This window comes from Solanum dulcamara, chromosome 1, assembly GCF_947179165.1.
Source record: "Solanum dulcamara chromosome 1, daSolDulc1.2, whole genome shotgun sequence".
NCBI classification, from domain to species: Eukaryota; Viridiplantae; Streptophyta; class Magnoliopsida; order Solanales; family Solanaceae; genus Solanum; species Solanum dulcamara.
Window position 1 is genome coordinate 43,616,383 of NC_077237.1, and position 19,420 is coordinate 43,635,802.

The following is a 19,420-nucleotide window of genomic DNA, read 5'->3' on the forward strand; positions in this document are numbered from 1 at the left end:
TTGCCTAATATAAAGTCCCCGGTAACGGCGCCAAAAACTTGTTTCTACAAAAGCACACACAAATATACGCGGTCTTACAAGTAATATAGTGATTCTTTTCAGAGCCAGATTGTCGAACCCAAAGGACTTTAATTAAGCTACTTATAACTTTTCAACGAACTAAACAAATCGCGTGTGTTGTAAGAATGGTTAATATTTGATTACTTCTAATTGTAGAGAATGATAACTAACGACTACTAATGATGATTCACTAATTTAAATGGAAATTAATTAGATTATAATAAATTCCAGGGTTGTAGCATCAATAGAGGTCAAGCATGATATTCCTTACCTTGGTATCCAATGGGTTATTTAATAAATAGTTTATATGGTTGATATTACAAGCATGGTCTTCCGATCTTTAATTTTCTGTCTTTATTGATAGCCTAACTACATCGTTGAGCAAGAATAGGCATGAACCAATAAAAATGCATTAAACTATCTTCCTATCTCTAAACCACATGTGGTGTATAGGTATGTATCACATGCATCCTACATACAAATCATTCTAAGTAAATCCTAGAATGAACAAGATCCCTCCATTCCTTGTTCTATCCCCTATCCATCTTCTGAGTTTAAGGTAGACAACAGTTATATCCTAACGCTGGCCAAACATTAGAATAGAAAAACGAAAATGCAGGAGTAATAAGAGTTATTAACCCATCTTCAACCAAATTGGAGAATATTATACCATAACTTCATATCTAAGACCCTAGAGTAGGTAAACTTAGCCAGTCATTGTACGAATTACAAAACAAATAGATTCGATGAACATTTAAAGAGTAGAAATTAAGAAAGAATGTTAGTGAAAGCAACCCTAATAAATGTTCTTTGTTGTTTCCTTCGCATTTTCCCGGATAAAAGACTAAATAATCAATAATAATTACAAGTGTTCTATTTATAGTCTTAGAAATTCACGATAATCAAAAACTTGCCCTGAAGGCCGCGACTCGAATAGGCTTCATTTCTTCACATTTTTGCCTTTTTAAGCTTTTTGCCTTCATAGCTCCCTCGGTGAGATTACACTAGCCCTTAACCCAATCCGCGATGCGGACGGGGTGCAAACTCTTCTATCTCAATGCTTTTTAGCATTAAATTCATGCCCTCTTTCCTGGAACCTCTTAGCGACGTGGAGAGGGTTTATGCTAGTTCTTTTTCTTTACTTCTTCTACCCAGCTCCACTTTTGTGCTTCAGTTTTCCATCTTGTGTTTTGATCACACATTTGCAAGGTTCATTCTTTCAATTTTTATCCCTAAAAATATCTAATCATGTTGGTTAGCTCAACAACACTCAAATGACTAAAATATGTACTAAAATTATGAAATTTGCTCTCAAACTCAGCTAAACATAAGGGATAATTTGGTTATTCGGCATATAAATACACCCAAGATCAATGGTGTAGCTCTTTTAAACAAAATGTTTTTGTGAGCCTGGTCATATGATTCATTTAAGCCACTCAAAAATTGAATCATTCTTAATTGTTGCATGTGATCCAGATACTCTTTCGATTGAGGACATGTGCAAAAAGGACTTGGTATCACTGCATCATACTCACCCCATAATGTCTTCATCTTGGTAAAGTAATAAGATACAGAATTTATACCTTGTGCAAGTGTAGTGATTATTCTGTGCAATTGATAGATTCTCATAAGATTTACTTTGTCAAATCTCTCTTTTAGATCTGCCCAAACTGAGAAGGCAGTTGTAGCATATACAAAACCACTGAGAAGCTCTCCACTGACTGTATTCATTATCCATGAAAGGATGATTGCATTACATATCTCCTATTACTCGTGGAGTTCCTCTCTATATATCCCTCTTGTGTAAGCACCTATTACAAAACTATATTTCTTCTTCCCAAACAATGCAATCCTCATTTACCTTCTCCAAATTCCATAGTTCTCAGATCTAATAAATTTTATTAGAATCAACACAGCTCTAGAAGTATCTGAAGGGCCAATATGCAAAGGATCATTCTGATCGATTTTTGAAATCACCATTTTTGCAGATTCTAGAAACAAAGCAAACAAAAACAATTATCTAGAATATACCTAAAATCTGTCTTGAAGAGATCTAAACACTTGTCTGTAATTCCACTCTAATCAGTCAGCATCGACTTCTCTGGTACCATGATAAAATGTGAGTTTTGAGAGCTCAAAACTCCATTGCAAGCCTAAGAAGAACTATGGAAGTGAGAGAGAAGAGAGAATCTTATTGAGATCAATGTTGTGTTACCTTCCAAATGAAGCCAAGCATCAGGCTTTATAGCCAAGGATTATAAAATATCCTAACTAACTAACTCCTTTGCCAGCTCACTCATCAACAGCTCGCATTGTGCACTAATCATTGTAACAACTAACTAACTAACTCATCATTAATGGAACAGTAACAACTAACTACTAACTAATCACAATACACTTATCACAATACATTTGAATATATATCAAACGCTCTTCTTGGCCCATGATTTTTATCACAATACATTTGAATATATATCAAACGCTCTTCTTGGCCCATGATTTTTTTCTTATTCAAAAGGTTTTTCACGTTAAGTTCTTAATGTTATTTTTTTCATTTATCCTTATTATTTTGACGGTATATATTCTGTGTTATTCCTCATTTTCCTAATAGAAATCATAAAAATACAAGACAATTTTGTAATTTCAACTAAAAGTATCTGACACTTTTGTTATCTTCCGATCCTATTGAATGAACATGCCTTATAACTCTTTGCCTCATTCATCAATCTTCAAGTCACTCAATACCGGGCATATGTCAAAAGGAGTCAGATTTTCAGTGAGGGTCTAAATTTTCATGAATATCATTGGATGCAATAGGAAAGAAAGGAAGCAGGGGTGGATCTACGTGGAGCATGCCGAACGCTCAAGCACCCATTGATCCCAACAAAAAATTTGTATATTTATATAAAAAATATGCAAAAACTTATATATAATATAAATAAGTACCCATAGAACAAAAATACTGATGGGTCCTTCGATTCTGGGCCCAATGCTGAAGGTTTAGTGCGGGAACCTTGAGTTGCTGGATGAGGGTTCGAATCTCACCACCAGCAGTCCTTTTTTTCCCTATAAACTACACGCAATCCACTTTTAAGAAAACTTTTTTGTCCTCTTTTCTTTTAACCTTGACTTCTCATACTTCCTTTCTCCTTCAGAAAACCCAAAACCCTTCTAATTGAAACTGCATGCCATAAGCATAATGAGGTTGGCTGAATATTATATGAATGAATTTGATAGCAATAAGCTTCGAGATCTCAGTTGTCAGCTTGATAGTTTTATAGTTTATGCTAGTGGTTCTGACAAGAGGTTCTTCAACTTGAAGGAATTAGTGTCATTGCTAAAGTATTAGTGAAGTTAGATCTACAACCAACTTAGCCACTTGTTTATTTGCTTATTAAGTTGACTCTCATTCTTCTTGTTGTTGCTGCTTCTGTGGAACATTCTTTCTCATCTATGAATTACATCAAAAATGAACTTCGTAATAGTTTTGGTGATGAATTTTTGAACGGTTGTTTAGTTTGTTAAGTAGAGTGTAAGATCGCATCTATAAGCAATGATGCTATTATTCATCGTTTTCAACATATGAAAAGTCGTTGAGATCAATTATGACTTTAAGGCTAGAAGTCTCTTCTTTTAATGATAAGATTACTGGTAGGTCATTGTGACTTGTGATTATAAGTTATTTTTGGTGATGATAATATTGATCATTGTTTTATCATTTGCTTTTATTTTTGCATGTTCGAGTAGCTATAGATTTATATTGTGTGGTTGCAAGTGATTTTATGTTAAAGAAAATGAGCACTCACGACCTTTAAATCCTAGATCCGCCACTGAAAACGGGCTTAGAAGTTTGTTAAAGCTTTAGCATGAAGTTTCAACAAACGTTATCTATATGCTACATGAACTCTTGTGTAAATGTTTTTTTCTTTCATTGGAGCACTTTGAATTTGTAAGCAAAAAAACAAAACATTAGCACGTCGGATTTATAGGAAAAGAATTAGTGTTTCAAGTAAAAATAAGATTTTTTGGGGATTTTACGTATAATTAGGAAGAGATAAATTAGAAAATATAGGCATAGAATTGGGAGTAACCCATAAATGGAGGAAAGGGAAAATGAAAATAAACAATGAGGGAAAGGGGGGGAAATAAGAATTCTTATAACTAATTTTATAGTGTTTAGTTATGGGGGGCATACAATGAGACACACAATGGAGACATTTTCGATTCTTCCCATATTAAGCAGACAATTCGGTGGTTGTTACATAATTTTGTCTTGTACTCGTCCAAACAATCACTTTGAAGAAAAAATAAAACAAATTAAAAATCCCAAGTAGGGAAAGAGAAGAATCAAAGAGGGAACTTTGACATATATATGATGCATGCATGTTTTGTAAGTTGAGATTATTGAAAAGGGATAAAATGTGGCTCCCAAATAATAAGGGAAGCCCTGCAAACAAAAGAGGGAATGGAAATGGGACTGGAGTAGTCGCACTTGCTATTGACAAAGATAAAGGAAGCCAATATGCAATCAAATGGGCCACTGACAATTTGGTTAAGAGAGGACAAACTCTTGTCCTTATTCATGTTGTCACCAAGCCTGTTTCTTCACAATGTATGCTCCCCATCTATCTTCTATATATATGTTTCCCCTGAATCAATTCTTCTTGCGTGTATCTGTTTCAAATGAGCTACCAGGTGAATTAATTAATTAATGATTGTAAGAAAAGGGAATTGGGATTTGGGTTTCCATTCAAGTTGATGCTCATTTCACAGAAGTTACTTTTCTTTTTCTTGTTGCACAAAAATCATTTTAATTTATTACGGCTATTACATAAGGTTTATTAACGAAAAGAGTAAATATGCACAATTTGTTAGAGGCACCTTTTTTTAACGAAGCATATATATATCCACTATAAATCGCAAAGTTGAGGATATATTTGTCAGTTTCTCGATCCTTTATTTAATAATGTGTCATTACATATAAGATGGTTGGCATTATTGCTCGCACTCTGTAGTTCAGGATGACTTGGTGATTGTTTCCAAACGACCTCGTGGTGGGCAGATGTAGTGAAGTATTATGCAAATAAAAATCCATATTATAGATATTTCCACTTGAATTACAAATTTGTAATTAGGGACTTTTAGGAGATTTCAAATCAACTTTTGAATCCCGGCGACATGGCAAGTAGTTTTCTTACGGATACAGCAGAATTTGGCTCGTTTTAAATTGCTAGTCTTTTACAGAAATAAACAAAGAAAAAGCAATATTCATTTTACATTATGTAATTTCAGCAATTAGATCTACTTGTAGAAATGATAGAGCATATATAATGTCTAGTTTTAGTTTACTTAGTATATGATCCAAGTCCACAACACGATGTTAGCTAACCAACATCAAATTTATTGAATATACAGATGGAAACTGTGGTGGTGTTCACGTAGTAGATGGAAATTTATCTGCACACGGCCAAAACCTTGAGAAACAAACCAAAGAATTGTTTCTTACTTTTCATTGCTTTTGTACGCGTAAAGATGTAAGCACTTTTTTCAATTACATTATGTAAGCACTTTTTTCAATTACATTAACATATATATATATATATATATATATATATATATAGTAATCATGGGATTTTCATCAACAATATACATCTGTTTTTGTTTTGAACAGATTCGTTGCTTGGATGTTATACTTGAAGATGCAGATGTAGCAAAAGCACTGACAGAATATTTATCTAGTGCTGCCATCCAGAACTTGGTTCTTGGAGCATCTAGGCATGGCTTTATCAGGTCACATATTTTAATTATTACTACAATCAAGAATAACTTAGGTGTTTCACTGCCTGCAATCCATGTACCACTTGTTCTCAAACATTTTATCATTTCCTCTTAACTAATAGTAATTGTGTTGGAAAAATACTGGTACAATATTAATATTGAATTGAAATTAAAAATACTAAATAAATTATTACAAATATTGTGTCGTGAGAGTCTTGAAAGCAATTTCCATTCGATGTGAATGCAAATTATTATAGCCGATCGACTCCCCAAAATTACACAATCACTTTCAACACCTGCACCACTGGCTCAAAGTTTGAAGTTTGCACATGACACCGATTGCATAGAAAACAATATGAGAAGACGAAGAAATAAAGAACACTTTTATCTTTCACATAACATGAATGAGACCGAGACAAAGAGAAATCACTAACAGCTCTTTTGATTTTCATTTCTAAAATCACATATGCATCTCCAAGGTTTTTCATTTAAAATTTAGAAGATAAAAAGTTGTTAGAGTTTGTTTGGATTGACTTTTGGCTTTTGAATTATTAGTCATAAGTCATAAGTTAGAAATTCTAACTTTATGACTTTGACTTATTTTTATTATTTTAGCTTAAAATCAGGTGCTTATAAGCACTTTTTTAATTTGCCCAAACATTTCAAAAGTAAATTAAAACTATTTTAGCTAAAAAAATACTTCAAAAAAGTTAATCCAAACTAATCTCGTTAACAACATTCACATTAGGGCCAAAACTTAACATGTCATCCACATACAAACATATAATCACACAATTTGATTCTATTATTTTGAAATAAACAAAGTGTCAGATGTGTTAAGAATAACAACATTGTCCACTAATATGTCAATAACTTTTCATACTATTCCGTAGGTGCCTGCTTTAGATCATATGGTGGCTTTCTCAATTTGCATATTTATCCTTAGGTTTTGAGATCGCAAATCCCTCCAGTAGAGTCATATAGATCTCTTTCTTTAAGTCACCTTTTAGAATTGCTGTTTTAATATCCATTTAATGTACCACTAAACTATGAACAGTGGTTAAGACAACAAGAACGTTAATGGTCTCTATTTTGATCACAAAAGAATAGTATCAAAGTATTCATTTTCTTTTCACTAAAACCCCTAATCACAAGTTTAGTCTAATATTTATCAATTGTACCATCAATTATCAATTTCTTTTAAAATATCCAGTTGCTACTTATGAATTTTCAACCTTTAGGCAAATCATACAAGTTTCAATTGTGATTAGAAATTATAAAATTTAATTCAATTTTAATGGTCTCTTTCCAAATTAAAAAAAAAAAAAAAGAAGCATCGCATCTGTTGGCCTCATTAATTCATCATAAGTCTTAGGGTCTTTTTTAATTATTAAATAGAATGACACTAATCCATCATTTAAATATCAATGTCAAAAAATTCTCAGTTAAAAAGTAGTGGTAAAATTAGGACCAAAGGTACTCTCAATTCTATGTTTTTTTATTTCTTCTAAGTTCAATTTCATGCTCATTATCGATAATATTAGAAGAAGACACAACATGAGAATTAACAAGCATATATGTAGAAGCATTATTTGACACATTGCTAGGCATATCATTTCTCAAATGAAAAATATGCTCAAAAAATTTTGCATCTCTAAATACACAAATAAAAAATTATTCAAAAACATAAATCTATATGCAACTCTATTTTTTAGCATACCCAAGAAAAAGAGTTAACAAAAAACTTACTAACATTTACCATTTAAAATCAAGGACTCCAACTTTAGCTAAACACCCTTGCACTTTAAGAAATTATAAGTTAGAGGCAAACTCTTTTCATAACTCATATAGAGTCTTGCATCTTCTTATGAGAGACCTTATTATGAACATAACATGTAAACAAAACAACTTCCCACACATGTTGTCAAATAGATCCGACCTTAAAAGCATAAAGTTTGTCATTTTTTTAAGGGTTCAATTTTTTTGTTTAGTTACATCATTTTGTTATGGAGTATAGAGAGCAATAACATCATGTATAATATCATTTTCCTCATAAAAACCTCTAGAGTATTAATATTGTATTCACCTCCCCTATTAGATTTAAGCCTCTTCTGTCTAATTGATTTTTCACTTTCACTTTGAATTTCAAAAATATGTTTTTAGACCCTTCTTTAGACTTACGAAAATATATCTTAGTGTATCTAGAAAAATCATCAACAAAAGTAATGTAATATTTCTTTTAGCCTTTGCTAATAGTGTTCATGAAATCTGCTAAGTATGAATTTACTAATTCAACTAAATTTTGTCTTTCTATGAGTAACAGGCTTGAAATATATCTTGGCTATTGTTTCTACACATGTGACACTTACAAAAATCATCAATTTTTATCAAAATGATTAATTCCATTGTTCTGGGTATTTTAATAAAAGAATATTAACATAATCTAGTCTACCATGTCACAAATTAACAAACTCAACCATGTTAGCAGACTCGAAACAATTGCATTATTAACAATTCTTTGAACAATATTTAATACAAATAAACCCCACTAAGATATCTCTCCCCAAGAAAGTCTTCTTCATGAGAAATAATTATTTTATCAAATACAAAAATAAGTTTAAGGCTTGCTTTGTTGAGAAGTACCCCACAAACTAAGTTTTTACCAAGGGAGAGAACATACAGAACATTGTTCAAGACTAATTTTTGAGAAAGTTAATTTAAGTAGAATTTTTCCGTTACACATAACTCCAATAGTAGTAGAGTTACCTACGTAAACACTCACCATCAATGGATTCCTAAAAGTCATAAAACAACTCCTTATTAACACAGAAATGCCTTGGACTTGTTGAAGTGATTATTCTTCTGCACATATCCCATTTTCAGCACTTTTGTTTTCCATTGAACATGTCTTTCACAACAGTAGTAGAAAATTTTGCAAGGTTAGATTTATATAAATTAAGAGAAAGAGCTTAATTCTATCTTTTTTAAGACAATTTGCCTTCTCAGTTCTCATGTGTGACTGATCAGTTCCTCAAGAATTAAGTTTTTCTTCTTATGCTAATCCCATTTCTTATGTGCGTGATACCTGTCCTTCTTACTAGCTCTTTACAACTCTATCAAAAGACAATTTAATAGAAAAAGAAGAATAGATTGTTCTAAATCAATGAGGGACTTCACATAAGACAAAGAAGAATAAATAAAAAAAGGACCCATAGAGAATTTTTTTCGTTTGCATTCTCATTGAGTAATTAAAATGCAACATCATGTTTATGATAATGGTAAAGTGTTCCACACACTCATTAAATTTGATAACTAAGAGCACTTAAGCTCCCTTTGCATATCTACAACATTGTCTAAAATATCAAGGTAATTGTTTGTTGTAAAATATGAATGTAATTGTTTGTTGTAAAGAAGACATTGTATTTGATAATTGTTGAATCTTTGGCATTCAAAGGTTGGTTAAGGGTCTAATATAAACTCTAATGCAAGTATCTGGCACAGACGGTTGAAGGTTACAGATATACCGAGCACTGTATCTAAGGGAGCACCAGATTTCTGCACTGTTTATGTCATCTCAAAGTCAAAGATCTCTTCTGTGAAAAATGCTTCTCGCCCAGCCCCTATGGCGTCGCCTCTTTATAAACAAATACAGCAATTGGAAGAACATGTTCATAGTGGTGGTTTTACCCCTACTGCACGTAGCAGGGCGATCCATAGTATGACATCCATGTTTTTTTTTTCCTTTTCTTAACATCAACACATTTTTGTTTAACTTACCCTGTCAACTACATGTGCAGCTGGATCAATCGTGGACAGGTCTCAACGACGATCATTCATAACTGATGAAAGCAAAAAAATTGGGTAAGTTCCAACTATTGCTATTGGTGTCGCGGATCTGCTTCACCTACTTGAACATGTTAACGGTTAATGAAGTAAATCTACCTCCTCACTGTAAAAGTCAAAAAAAAGGGGCCAAGGTTGGCAGCAAGTCAAAAAAAGGGGCCAAGGTTGGCAACAACTTTGTTTGACAAAGTTGGCTGCAAATTTGGTTGACACGGTAAGAAAACGCGTATACGCATTTTCTTTCTCCTATAAATAGGATCTCTTGCCCTCATTTGAAATCATCCCAGAAAGAGAGAGTAAGAATACAAAGAGAGTTATACACCAAGAGAAATATTGTAGTCTTGAGTGTCCTCTTCAGTAGTTGTTCCTTTTACAAGAGAGAAGTGTTAATTGTTGTTTTCTCCTTGTATTTGAGAGCTGTGTACTCCATAAAAATATAGTGAGATCCTTCTACCCCGTGGTTTTTCCCTTCTATCATTTAGAGGGGTTTCCACGTAAAATTCTCGTGTCCAATTTATTTTCAATATTTTCATCATATCAAACTTTAGTTGTGGTGCTTCCTCCCCCCAACAGTGGTATCAGAGCCCTCGGTTATTCTGTCTATTTTATGCGAAGATACTATCTGTGAATAGTAACTTTTCGTGAATACTAAAATTCGGTGAATAGTACTATTCACGTGAATAGTAAATTTCGGTGACGGTACAGTTTGTCACGACTGTTCGCAAAAATATTCAGAAACGATCTAGAATGGTGTGAAGCAAATAACAATGTCGAGTACAACAAAGTTTGATGTTGAAAAATTCAATGGGACTAATTTCTCATTGTGGAAAATGAAAATAAAAGCGATATTGAGAAAAGACAATTGCTTAGCTGCAATTGATGGCAGGCCCACAGACTTTGTTGATGACAACAAGTGGAACGACATAGACAGCAACGCAGTTGCTGATCTACACTTGGCACTAGCTGATCAAGTGTTGTCTAGTGTAGCGGAAAAGCGGACGGCGAAGGAAATATGGGATACCCTTACAGGGTTGTATGAGGCCAAGTCTTTGCATAATAAAATCTTCTTAAAAAGAAGATTGTATACTCTTCGAATGGCAGAGTCCATGTCAGTTACTGAACACATCAATACTTTGAATACTCTATTTTCGCAACTTACAACAATGGGTTGCAAAATAAAGGGTACTGAACGTGCGGAGCTTCTACTTCAAAGTCTGCCTGAATCGTATGATCAACTCATCATCAACCTGACGAACAATACAGACAGTCTAGTTTTCGATGAAATTGCAGCCGCTGTCTTGGAAGAAGAAAATAGGCGCAAAAATAAGGAAGACAGACAAACAAGTTCGCAGCAAGCTGAAGCTTTGATGATGGTGAGAGGAAGACCAACGGAACGTGGCCCCAGTGGAAGTCACAATCATGGCAGATCTCAATCAAGAAGTAAGAAGAATATCAAGTGCTACAATTGTGGCAAGAAAGGGCACTTCAAGAAAGATTGTCGGTTCAAGAAGAAGAGTGAAAATCCTGAGCCATCAAATGCTCAAGGGAATATTGCATGTACCTCGGATGATGGAGATATTTTATGTAGTGAGGCAATATCAAATAATGAAGGCAGAAAACGTTTCACTGATGTCTGGATCATGGACACAGAAGCAACATGGCACATGACTTCCAGGAGAGAATGGTTCCATCAATATAATCCTATATCAGGAGGGTCTGTGTTCATGGGAAACGATCATGCTTTGGATGTTATTGGTATTGGGTCCATCAAAATAAAGATGTATGATGGCACGGTTCGCACCATCCAGGAGGTACGACATGTAAAAGACTTGAAGAAGAATCTATTGTCTTTAGGACAACTAGATGATAATGGATGTTCATATAAGACTCATGGTGGAGTCATGAGAATATCCAAAGGAGCGCTTGTAGTGATAAAAGCAGAAAAACTTGCTGCAAATCTATATGTGCTTAAAGGTGAAACACACCAAGAAGGAGAAGCATCAACCGCGTCAGCAAGTTCATTTGAAGAATCAACGATGATATGGCATCGTAAACTTAGCCATATGTCGGAACGAGGTTTGAAGATTCTTGCTGAGCAAAAACTTCTTCCAGGGCTCAAAAAGGTTTCACTACCCTTTTGTGAGCATTGTGTTACCAGTAAGCAAAATAGATTGAAGTTTAGCAGTTCCTCTACTAAAAGCAAGGAAATACTAGATCTGGTTCACTCTGATGTCTGGCAAGCACCGGTGGAGTCTCTAGGAGGAGCGAAATATTTCGTGTCATTTATCGACAATTACTCCAAGAGAAGTTGGGTGTATCCAATCAAGAGAAAGGCAGATGTTTTTTCAGTTTTCAAAGAATTCAAAGTGCGGGTGGAATTTGAATCTGAGAAAAAGATCAAGTGTTTGAGGACAAATAATGGAGGAGAATACACTGGTGATGAATTTAATAACTTCTGTAAACAAGAAGGTATTAAACGGCAGTTCACGGTGGCATATACTCCACAACAAAATGGAGTAGCAGAGCGGATGAACAGAACCTTGTTGGAACGGACAAGAGCTATGTTGGCAACTGCAGGGTTGGAAAAACCATTCTGGGCAGAAGCAGTCAAAACCGCCTGTTATGTGATCAATCGGTCACCATCAACCGCAATTGATCTGAAAACGCCAATGGAGATGTGGACAGGAAAACCAGCTGATTATTCTCGCTTACATATATTCGGAAGTCCTGCTTATGTTATGTACAACACCCAAGAAAAATCGAAGTTGGATCCAAAATCCAGGAAATGCATTTTCTTAGGGTATGCTGATGGAGTCAAGGGGTATCGCTTATGGGATCCCACAGCCCGCAAGGTGGTAATCAGCAGGGATGTTGTATTTGTTGAAAATAAGATACAAGCAAAAGAAGGTAGCACTTCAAAAGAAAAATCAGAGACTACTACAGTTGAAGTTGAAGAAATAGAAGAAGTTCCAGTTTCTTCTGAAGCAGCACCAGAGCACGAAGAACAAGAGCAAGCTGAGATCGAAACTCCAGAAGTTCGACGGTCAACTAGGGAGAAAAGAGAACCAGCTTGGCACTCAGATTATTCTATGGAGAGTAATATTGCATACTGTATATTAACAGAAGATGGAGAGCCTTCAACCTTTCAAGAAGTTATGAAAGGCCAAGAATCATCTCTGTGGGTGGAAGCAATGCAAGAAGAAATTGAAGCTCTTCATAAAAATAAAACATGGGATCTTGTTCAATTACCACAAGGAAGGAAGGCCATTGGAAACAAATGGGTCTACAAGATCAAACGCAATGGTAATGATCAAGTGGAGAAATATCATGCAAGATTGGTGATGAAAGGATTCGCTCAGAAAGAAGGTATCGACTTCAATGAGATATTTTCTCCAGTGGTTCGACTCACAACAATTCGAGTGGTCTTGGCGATGTGTGCTACATTTGACTTGTACTTGGAGCAGTTAGATGTCAAAACTGCATTTCTTCATGGAGAACTTGAAGAAGAAATTTATATGCTCCAACCAGAAGGTTTTGAAGAACAGGGAAAAAAGGACTTGGTTTGCAGGTTGAACAAATCTCTATACGGTCTCAAACAGGCGCCGAGATGTTGGTATAAGAGATTTGATTCCTTCATTATAAGCCTTGGATACAACAGACATAGTTCAGATCCTTGTGTTTATTACAAGAGATTTGGTGATGAAGACTTTGTTATTTTGTCGTTGTATGTTGACGACATATTGGTAGCAGGCCCCAACAAAGATCGTCTCACAAATTTAAAGGCACAGTTGGCTAGGGAGTTTGAAATGAAGGACTTGGGACCAGCAAACAAGATTATAGGGATGCAAATTCACCGAGACAGAAATAATAGGAAGATTTAGCTTTCTCAAAACAACTACTTGAAGAAAATCTTGAGACGTTTCAAGATGCAAGACTGTAAGTCAATTTCTACCCCACTTCCTATTAATTTCAAGTTATCCTCAAGTATGTGTCCTAGCAATGAAGCAGAGAGGATGGAGATGTCTAGAGTACCGTATGCATCAGCAGTGGGAAGTTTAATGTTCGCCATGGTATGTACAAGACCTGACATTGTACAAGCAGTGGGAGTGGTTAGTCGGTACATGGCTAATCCTGGAAGAGAGCATTGGAATACTGTTAAGAGGATCTTGAGATACATCAAGGGTACCTCAGATGTTACAATGTGTTATGGAGGATCAGACTTTACTGTTAAAGGTTATGTTGATTCAGATTATGCAGGTGATCTTGATAAAAGCAAGTCCACCACAAGTTATGTGTTTACTCTTGCTGGAGGAGCTGTAAGCTGGGTTTCAAAACTACAATCTATCGTGGCTACATCGACGACGGAAGCAGAATATGTAGCAGCTACACAAGCTAGCAAAGAGGCAATATGGATGCAGATGTTACTGGAGGAGCTCGGGCACAAACAAGAGAAGGTTGCTCTATTTTGTGACAGTCAGAGCGCTTTGCATCTTGCAAAGAATCCGACATTTCATTCAAGGACAAAGCACATACGAGTTCAGTATCACTTTGTTCGTGAGAAGGTGGAAGAAGGCAGTGTGGATATTCAGAAAATTCACACTAATGACAACCTGGCAGATATGTTTACGAAGCCGATCAACAGTAACAAGTTCATATGGTGTCGATCTTCTATTGGTCTAGCAGAAACGTAACATCGCAGTAATTGGATAGAAAGGATGATGTGGAGACTTAATTGATTCTCAATTAAATTTTCAAGTGGGAGAATGTAAAAGTCAAAAAAAAGGGGCCAAGGTTGGTCAAGGTTAGCAGCAAGTCAAAAAAAGGGGGCAAGGTTGGCAACAACTTTGTTTGACAAAGTTGGCTGCAAATTTGGTTGACACGGTAAGAAAACGTGTATACACGTTTTCTTTCTCCTATAAATAGGGTCTCTTGCCCTCATTTGAAATCATCCCAGAAAGAGAGAGTAAGAATACAAAGAGAGTTATACACCAAGAGAAATATTGTAGTCTTGAGTGTCCTCTTTAGTAGTTGTTCCTTTTACAAGAGAGAAGTGTTAATTGTTGTTTTCTCCTTGTATTTGAGAGTTGTGTACTCCATAAAAATATAGTGAGATCCTTCTACCCCGTGGTTTTTCCCTTCTATCATTTAGAGGGGTTTCCACGTAAAATTCTCGTGTCCAATTTATTTTCAATATTTTCATCATATCAAACTTTAGTTGTGGTGCTTCCTCCCCAAACACTCACCCCTTTTGATATAACAGAAATAAGATGTCCTGCTTAATAAATTAAAAAAGAATGTGATGAAAATTATATATAGGTCACCTATGGTATGTATACACACTAAAGCCAGCAAGTTTTGGAAGCAGGTCACCATTTGATAGACGAAGAGTCATCCCTTCAAGGATTTTTTCTGACCTTTCTGAAGCGGATACTGATTTATCATTCGTCAGCTCTGGTAGGCCAAGTACTGATCGTTCATCTTCCATGATGTATGATGGAATGGATTCTGGCCGTATTTCACAAATATCAACAAGTTCAGATAGTAGCTTTGGCTCAGAGCGCTTGGGAGCTAGGGGGAGTGAGCTCAGCTCTTTCAACGACTTCTCATCATCCTCATTTGAGACTGTAAGTTTACTCTCTTTGTATGATAGACAAGTATTTTCTTCATGAAACACTTAATATCGACAACAACAAATGTATCCTTAATGCAATATAAAATATATTGTGGTTAACTGCTCAATAATCCTTTTTGATTAGTCTAGTTCACATCATGAGTCTATAAATGGAGAACTGAAACGACACACCAGGAGAATAGTAAGTTGAACCTAGAAAGCATGACGCATAGCCATATAATTTCTTAATTATGTACGGAGCTCATACAGAAGCATAATACGTTTCAATAAACAATTTTTTGGCTAGACAATCTAATAGTACTATGGGGTAAACCAGTTACTTATGGCACGGATAGAAGTAGGAATTCTCCTATTTCAGTTTAGAAGACCTTATAACACCTAATGCCGAATAAAAGAAATGATTTAGAATATAAGCATGGGTCAGATGATTCAAATGGCAAAAGTTGCATGCTAGTCTTCAGGTTAAGGGATTTCCTGTTTATATTGTTAATGTCACTGTTAAGTAATAACATCACTGTTGAGAATTCAAAGGACGATGGAGAGGCTGAAATGAGAAGGCTAAAGATGGAGCTTCAGAGGACAATGGACTTGTACAGTACAGCATGCAAGGAAGCACTGACAGCAAAACAGAAGGTGAAAAAAATCATCTCATACTTTTTAATGGGATAGTATAGTTTTTTATATGCTATATTTGTAGTCAGTGGAGCTCAATCTATGGCGGGTGGAAGAAGAAAAGCGATTGGAGGAGGCTCGTCTTGCAGAGGAAGCTGCAAAGGTAACAGCAGAAAAGGAGAGAGATAAATATAGGGTTGCCATGGAAACTGCCGAAGCAGCTCAGAGACTTGCAGAACTTGAAGCAAAAAGAAGAGTAGATGCTGAAATGCAAGCTCATAAAGAAGCAGAGGAGAGGGAGAAAGCAATGATGAACTTAGGTCAAAGTGATTTTAGATATAGAAGGTACAACATTGAAGAAATTGAAGAGGCAACACAATTTTTCTCTGATTCTCTCAAGGTTGGAGAAGGAGGATATGGTCCTGTCTACAAATGTTATCTTGATCACACACCAGTAGCAGTTAAGGTCTTACGTCCAGACGCAGCACAAGGAAGGTCTCAATTTCAGCAAGAGGTACAGTACGCATCTTGAACTAAAACAAGGCAGGCCCCCTAATAATGTTTGGTTCTTAATACTTAATGTATGCTTATGAAACAAAAAGTGCAGTTTCAAGGACATATCTTCAGGAAGCCTAAGAAATGATAGTTTAAGTAATTTAAGTTATTTTCTCTGTATCTATTTAACGCAGGTTGAAGTCCTGAGTCGTATGAGGCATCCTAATATGGTACTACTTCTTGGAGCTTGCCCAGAATATGGTTGTTTGATATACGAGTACATGGCAAATGGAAGCCTAGAGGAACGTCTCATGCAACGTGGAGATAAAAAACAAGCACTCTCATGGCAGCTTAGATTTCGTATTGCAGCGGAGATCGCCACGGGCTTGCTCTTTCTTCACCAGACCAAGCCAGAACCTCTGGTGCACCGTGACCTCAAACCTGGAAACATTCTGCTTGACCATAATTTTGTAACTAAGATTAGTGATGTTGGACTATCAAGGCTTATCCCTCCTTCTACTGCTGAAGAGGTAACACAATACCGGATGACATCTGCAGCTGGCACCTTTTGCTATATTGATCCAGAGTATCAACAAACAGGCATGCTTGGGGTGAAATCTGATGTTTATTCCTTAGGAATTCTTCTTCTGCAATTGATAACAGCCAAGCAGGCAATGGGCATAACTCATTACGTTTCTCGATGCATTGAGAAGGGTGGAGAGCTTAAAGAGATACTAGATCCTTCGATTCTTGATTGGCCAATCGAAGAGACCTTGAATTTTGCAAAGCTAGCACTCCAATGTGCAGAACTGAGGCGGAAGGATAGGCCAGACCTGGGAAAAGTCGTGTTGCCTGAGCTTAACCGATTGAGAGCATTGGCCGAAGAAAATATGGGTCCCTTGGTGATGGGTGGAAGTGCTTGCCCCTCCCCCAGCCACAGCCACAGCCAAGCATCTACATCACAGGCAAGTTGGTGAATGAATAAATTTTTCTACATTTTAATTTTGATTATTTATTCTACCAAACTTCATCCCTAGTAATGTACTGGTTTGGTTTTTGTGATAGGAATATTTGACTACACGACCATCTTATTGTTAAAACTAGTTTGAGAATGAAGTATATCTAGTAACGTGTGACACTTTAACATTAGTTTAGGATATATCCTAGTACTATATCTTGCTAGTGATTTGTGACAAAGCAAGGAAGTTGTAATACATTATGAGCATGGTTAGCAGGAAATGTCTAGTGACCCTTGAGGGAATTCTGGATTAAGCTCAAAAAGTGTTTCAACTCCATCTTCTTCTCAAGAAAAACAATCAGGTATTTAATTTTGCATATTGTTGATGCAAGGAAAAGAAAAGTACTAGCAGGTTCACTTTTTTGCAAATTTTTGTGCAATTCGAGATAAAAGCTGTTAAAATATTCACATAACAACATGCAAGACAACAATATTTTCCTTTTGCCTAGCTAAAAATTCTTTTAACTTTTCTTTCTCTTGTGGAAGTGGAGCTGACCCCTCTTTAATGTGCAGGATCAGGGAATGAATAATTTTAGTCAGCCAGTACATAAATAATTCAGAGTAGCAACTGTAGTTGTTTGCAATTCTTCTGTTGTATATAGAAGGATCGAAAGCTCGGGCCTGGATGCCATCGAAGCTTATCACAGCATACTGTGACTCTGTTATATATTGTGTTCAATTTTGGTTACATTCCAAGGGCAAACAGTTCTAGAACTCAATTGATTTGGGATTGATACATAGTTGATTGAGTGAACAAAGGTAGATTATCTGATGAAGGGTGCTGATTTTTGTGTGTTGCTAAGTGTTGTCAACTTAAGTACTTTTGTCTTGATATTTTGTTGTAACTTTTGAATTTTTTTGTTGTAAAGTTCTAGAATTCAGAAGATAGTTGTAATGTGTGCTGAAGCTTTATTCAAGATTAATATAAGGAGGCGTGTTCTGGGATTTAAGGGACTTGACAGACCACTTTATGTATCTATATATGGTGTAAACTTTTGCTGTATGAAAAAAAAAGATATCATCCCTTTCTCCGGATTATCTCTTTGTTTTCATATTTGTTTTCTCTTTCTCTTCTACGATTGATATCAGAGCATAATTGATCTTTGAGAACTGTTTTTGAGAGAAAAACATATAAAGAACACCCACCCAGCTTAACTTGTCCAGGTCTCTTTCTATTCAGTTTCCTTTCACATGGCTTCTACCAGCTCTCCTCTTTCACCCCCTATCTTTAATGACAATTGTTGATACCCAATTTTAACAGACCTATAACCCATTTTTGGATTGCTATTTGATTGAATAAGTATTTTTAAAACTTATTTCTTTAATGGTATGTTTAGTTTTTATCCAATTAATTATATACTTTGGTATTCATAATTTTACAAACTTATTATTATTATATTATTTTATCCTTGTCGTTCTCGTTATTTGTTTTCTCATATATGTCTTATCTAACCTCTTTTATACTTTTATGCTTTTATTGAGTCGATGGTCTTTCGAAAACAACCGTCCTACATTGGTAGTAGTCAGGTCTGCGTACACTTTACCCTCCCCAGACCCTACGTTGTGGATTTCACTAGGTGGTTGTTGTTGGTGTTGTTGTTGTTGTTGTTGTTGTTGTAGTTGTTGTTGTTGTTGTTATTATTATTATTATTATTATTATAATATTATAATATTAATAATATTATTTACATTTTATGGGTTCTTACACGGAATAATGATTTTCATACTTCAAGATTTTACGTATATATTTAGTATATAGTAAAGTGTATTTATTTTATATGAAAAGTTGTTAATTATTTACTTATTTAATATGTGTAGTAATTTTATTAATTAAACAATAATCTATTTAATCTTCATCTAAATTATTTAAATCATAGCCTTTCTATTCGATTTTATGTCAACTCTAGCCAAGGTTTATTCAAATCATACCAATTCTAGCCAATTTATTGTACAAATCTTATCAATTCTAGCCCATTTAAATC

General features: G+C 35.2%; 1 protein-coding gene across 1 annotated transcript; it reads left to right on the plus strand.

The window, feature by feature from the left end:
- Window positions 1-4,443: 4,443 nt before the first annotated feature.
- LOC129887864 (U-box domain-containing protein 52-like) lies at window positions 4,444-17,676 on the plus strand. The gene is made up of 10 exons (XM_055963098.1): window positions 4,444-4,672; window positions 5,476-5,594; window positions 5,732-5,850; window positions 9,340-9,554; window positions 9,636-9,699; window positions 15,047-15,305; window positions 15,845-15,946; window positions 16,011-16,439; window positions 16,615-17,385; window positions 17,656-17,676. Exons 1-10 carry the CDS (start codon window positions 4,444-4,446, stop codon window positions 17,674-17,676), a joined length of 2,328 nt encoding a protein of 775 aa, XP_055819073.1.
- Window positions 17,677-19,420: the final 1,744 nt, after the last annotated feature.

What these genes read in the sequence shown, in the direction of transcription:
- LOC129887864 (XM_055963098.1), top strand. Translation starts at nt 4,444, where the DNA reads ATGTTTTGTAAGTTGAGATTATTGAAAAGGGATAAAATGTGGCTCCCA. An exon ending in GCTTTTGTACGCGTAAAGAT is followed by an intron (nt 5,595 to 5,731) that starts GTAAGCACTTTT and finishes TGTTTTGAACAG; the next exon opens with ATTCGTTGCTTGGATGTTAT. An exon ending in GCCAAGCATCTACATCACAG is followed by an intron (nt 17,386 to 17,655) that starts GCAAGTTGGTGA and finishes CATGGTTAGCAG; the next exon opens with GAAATGTCTAGTGACCCTTG.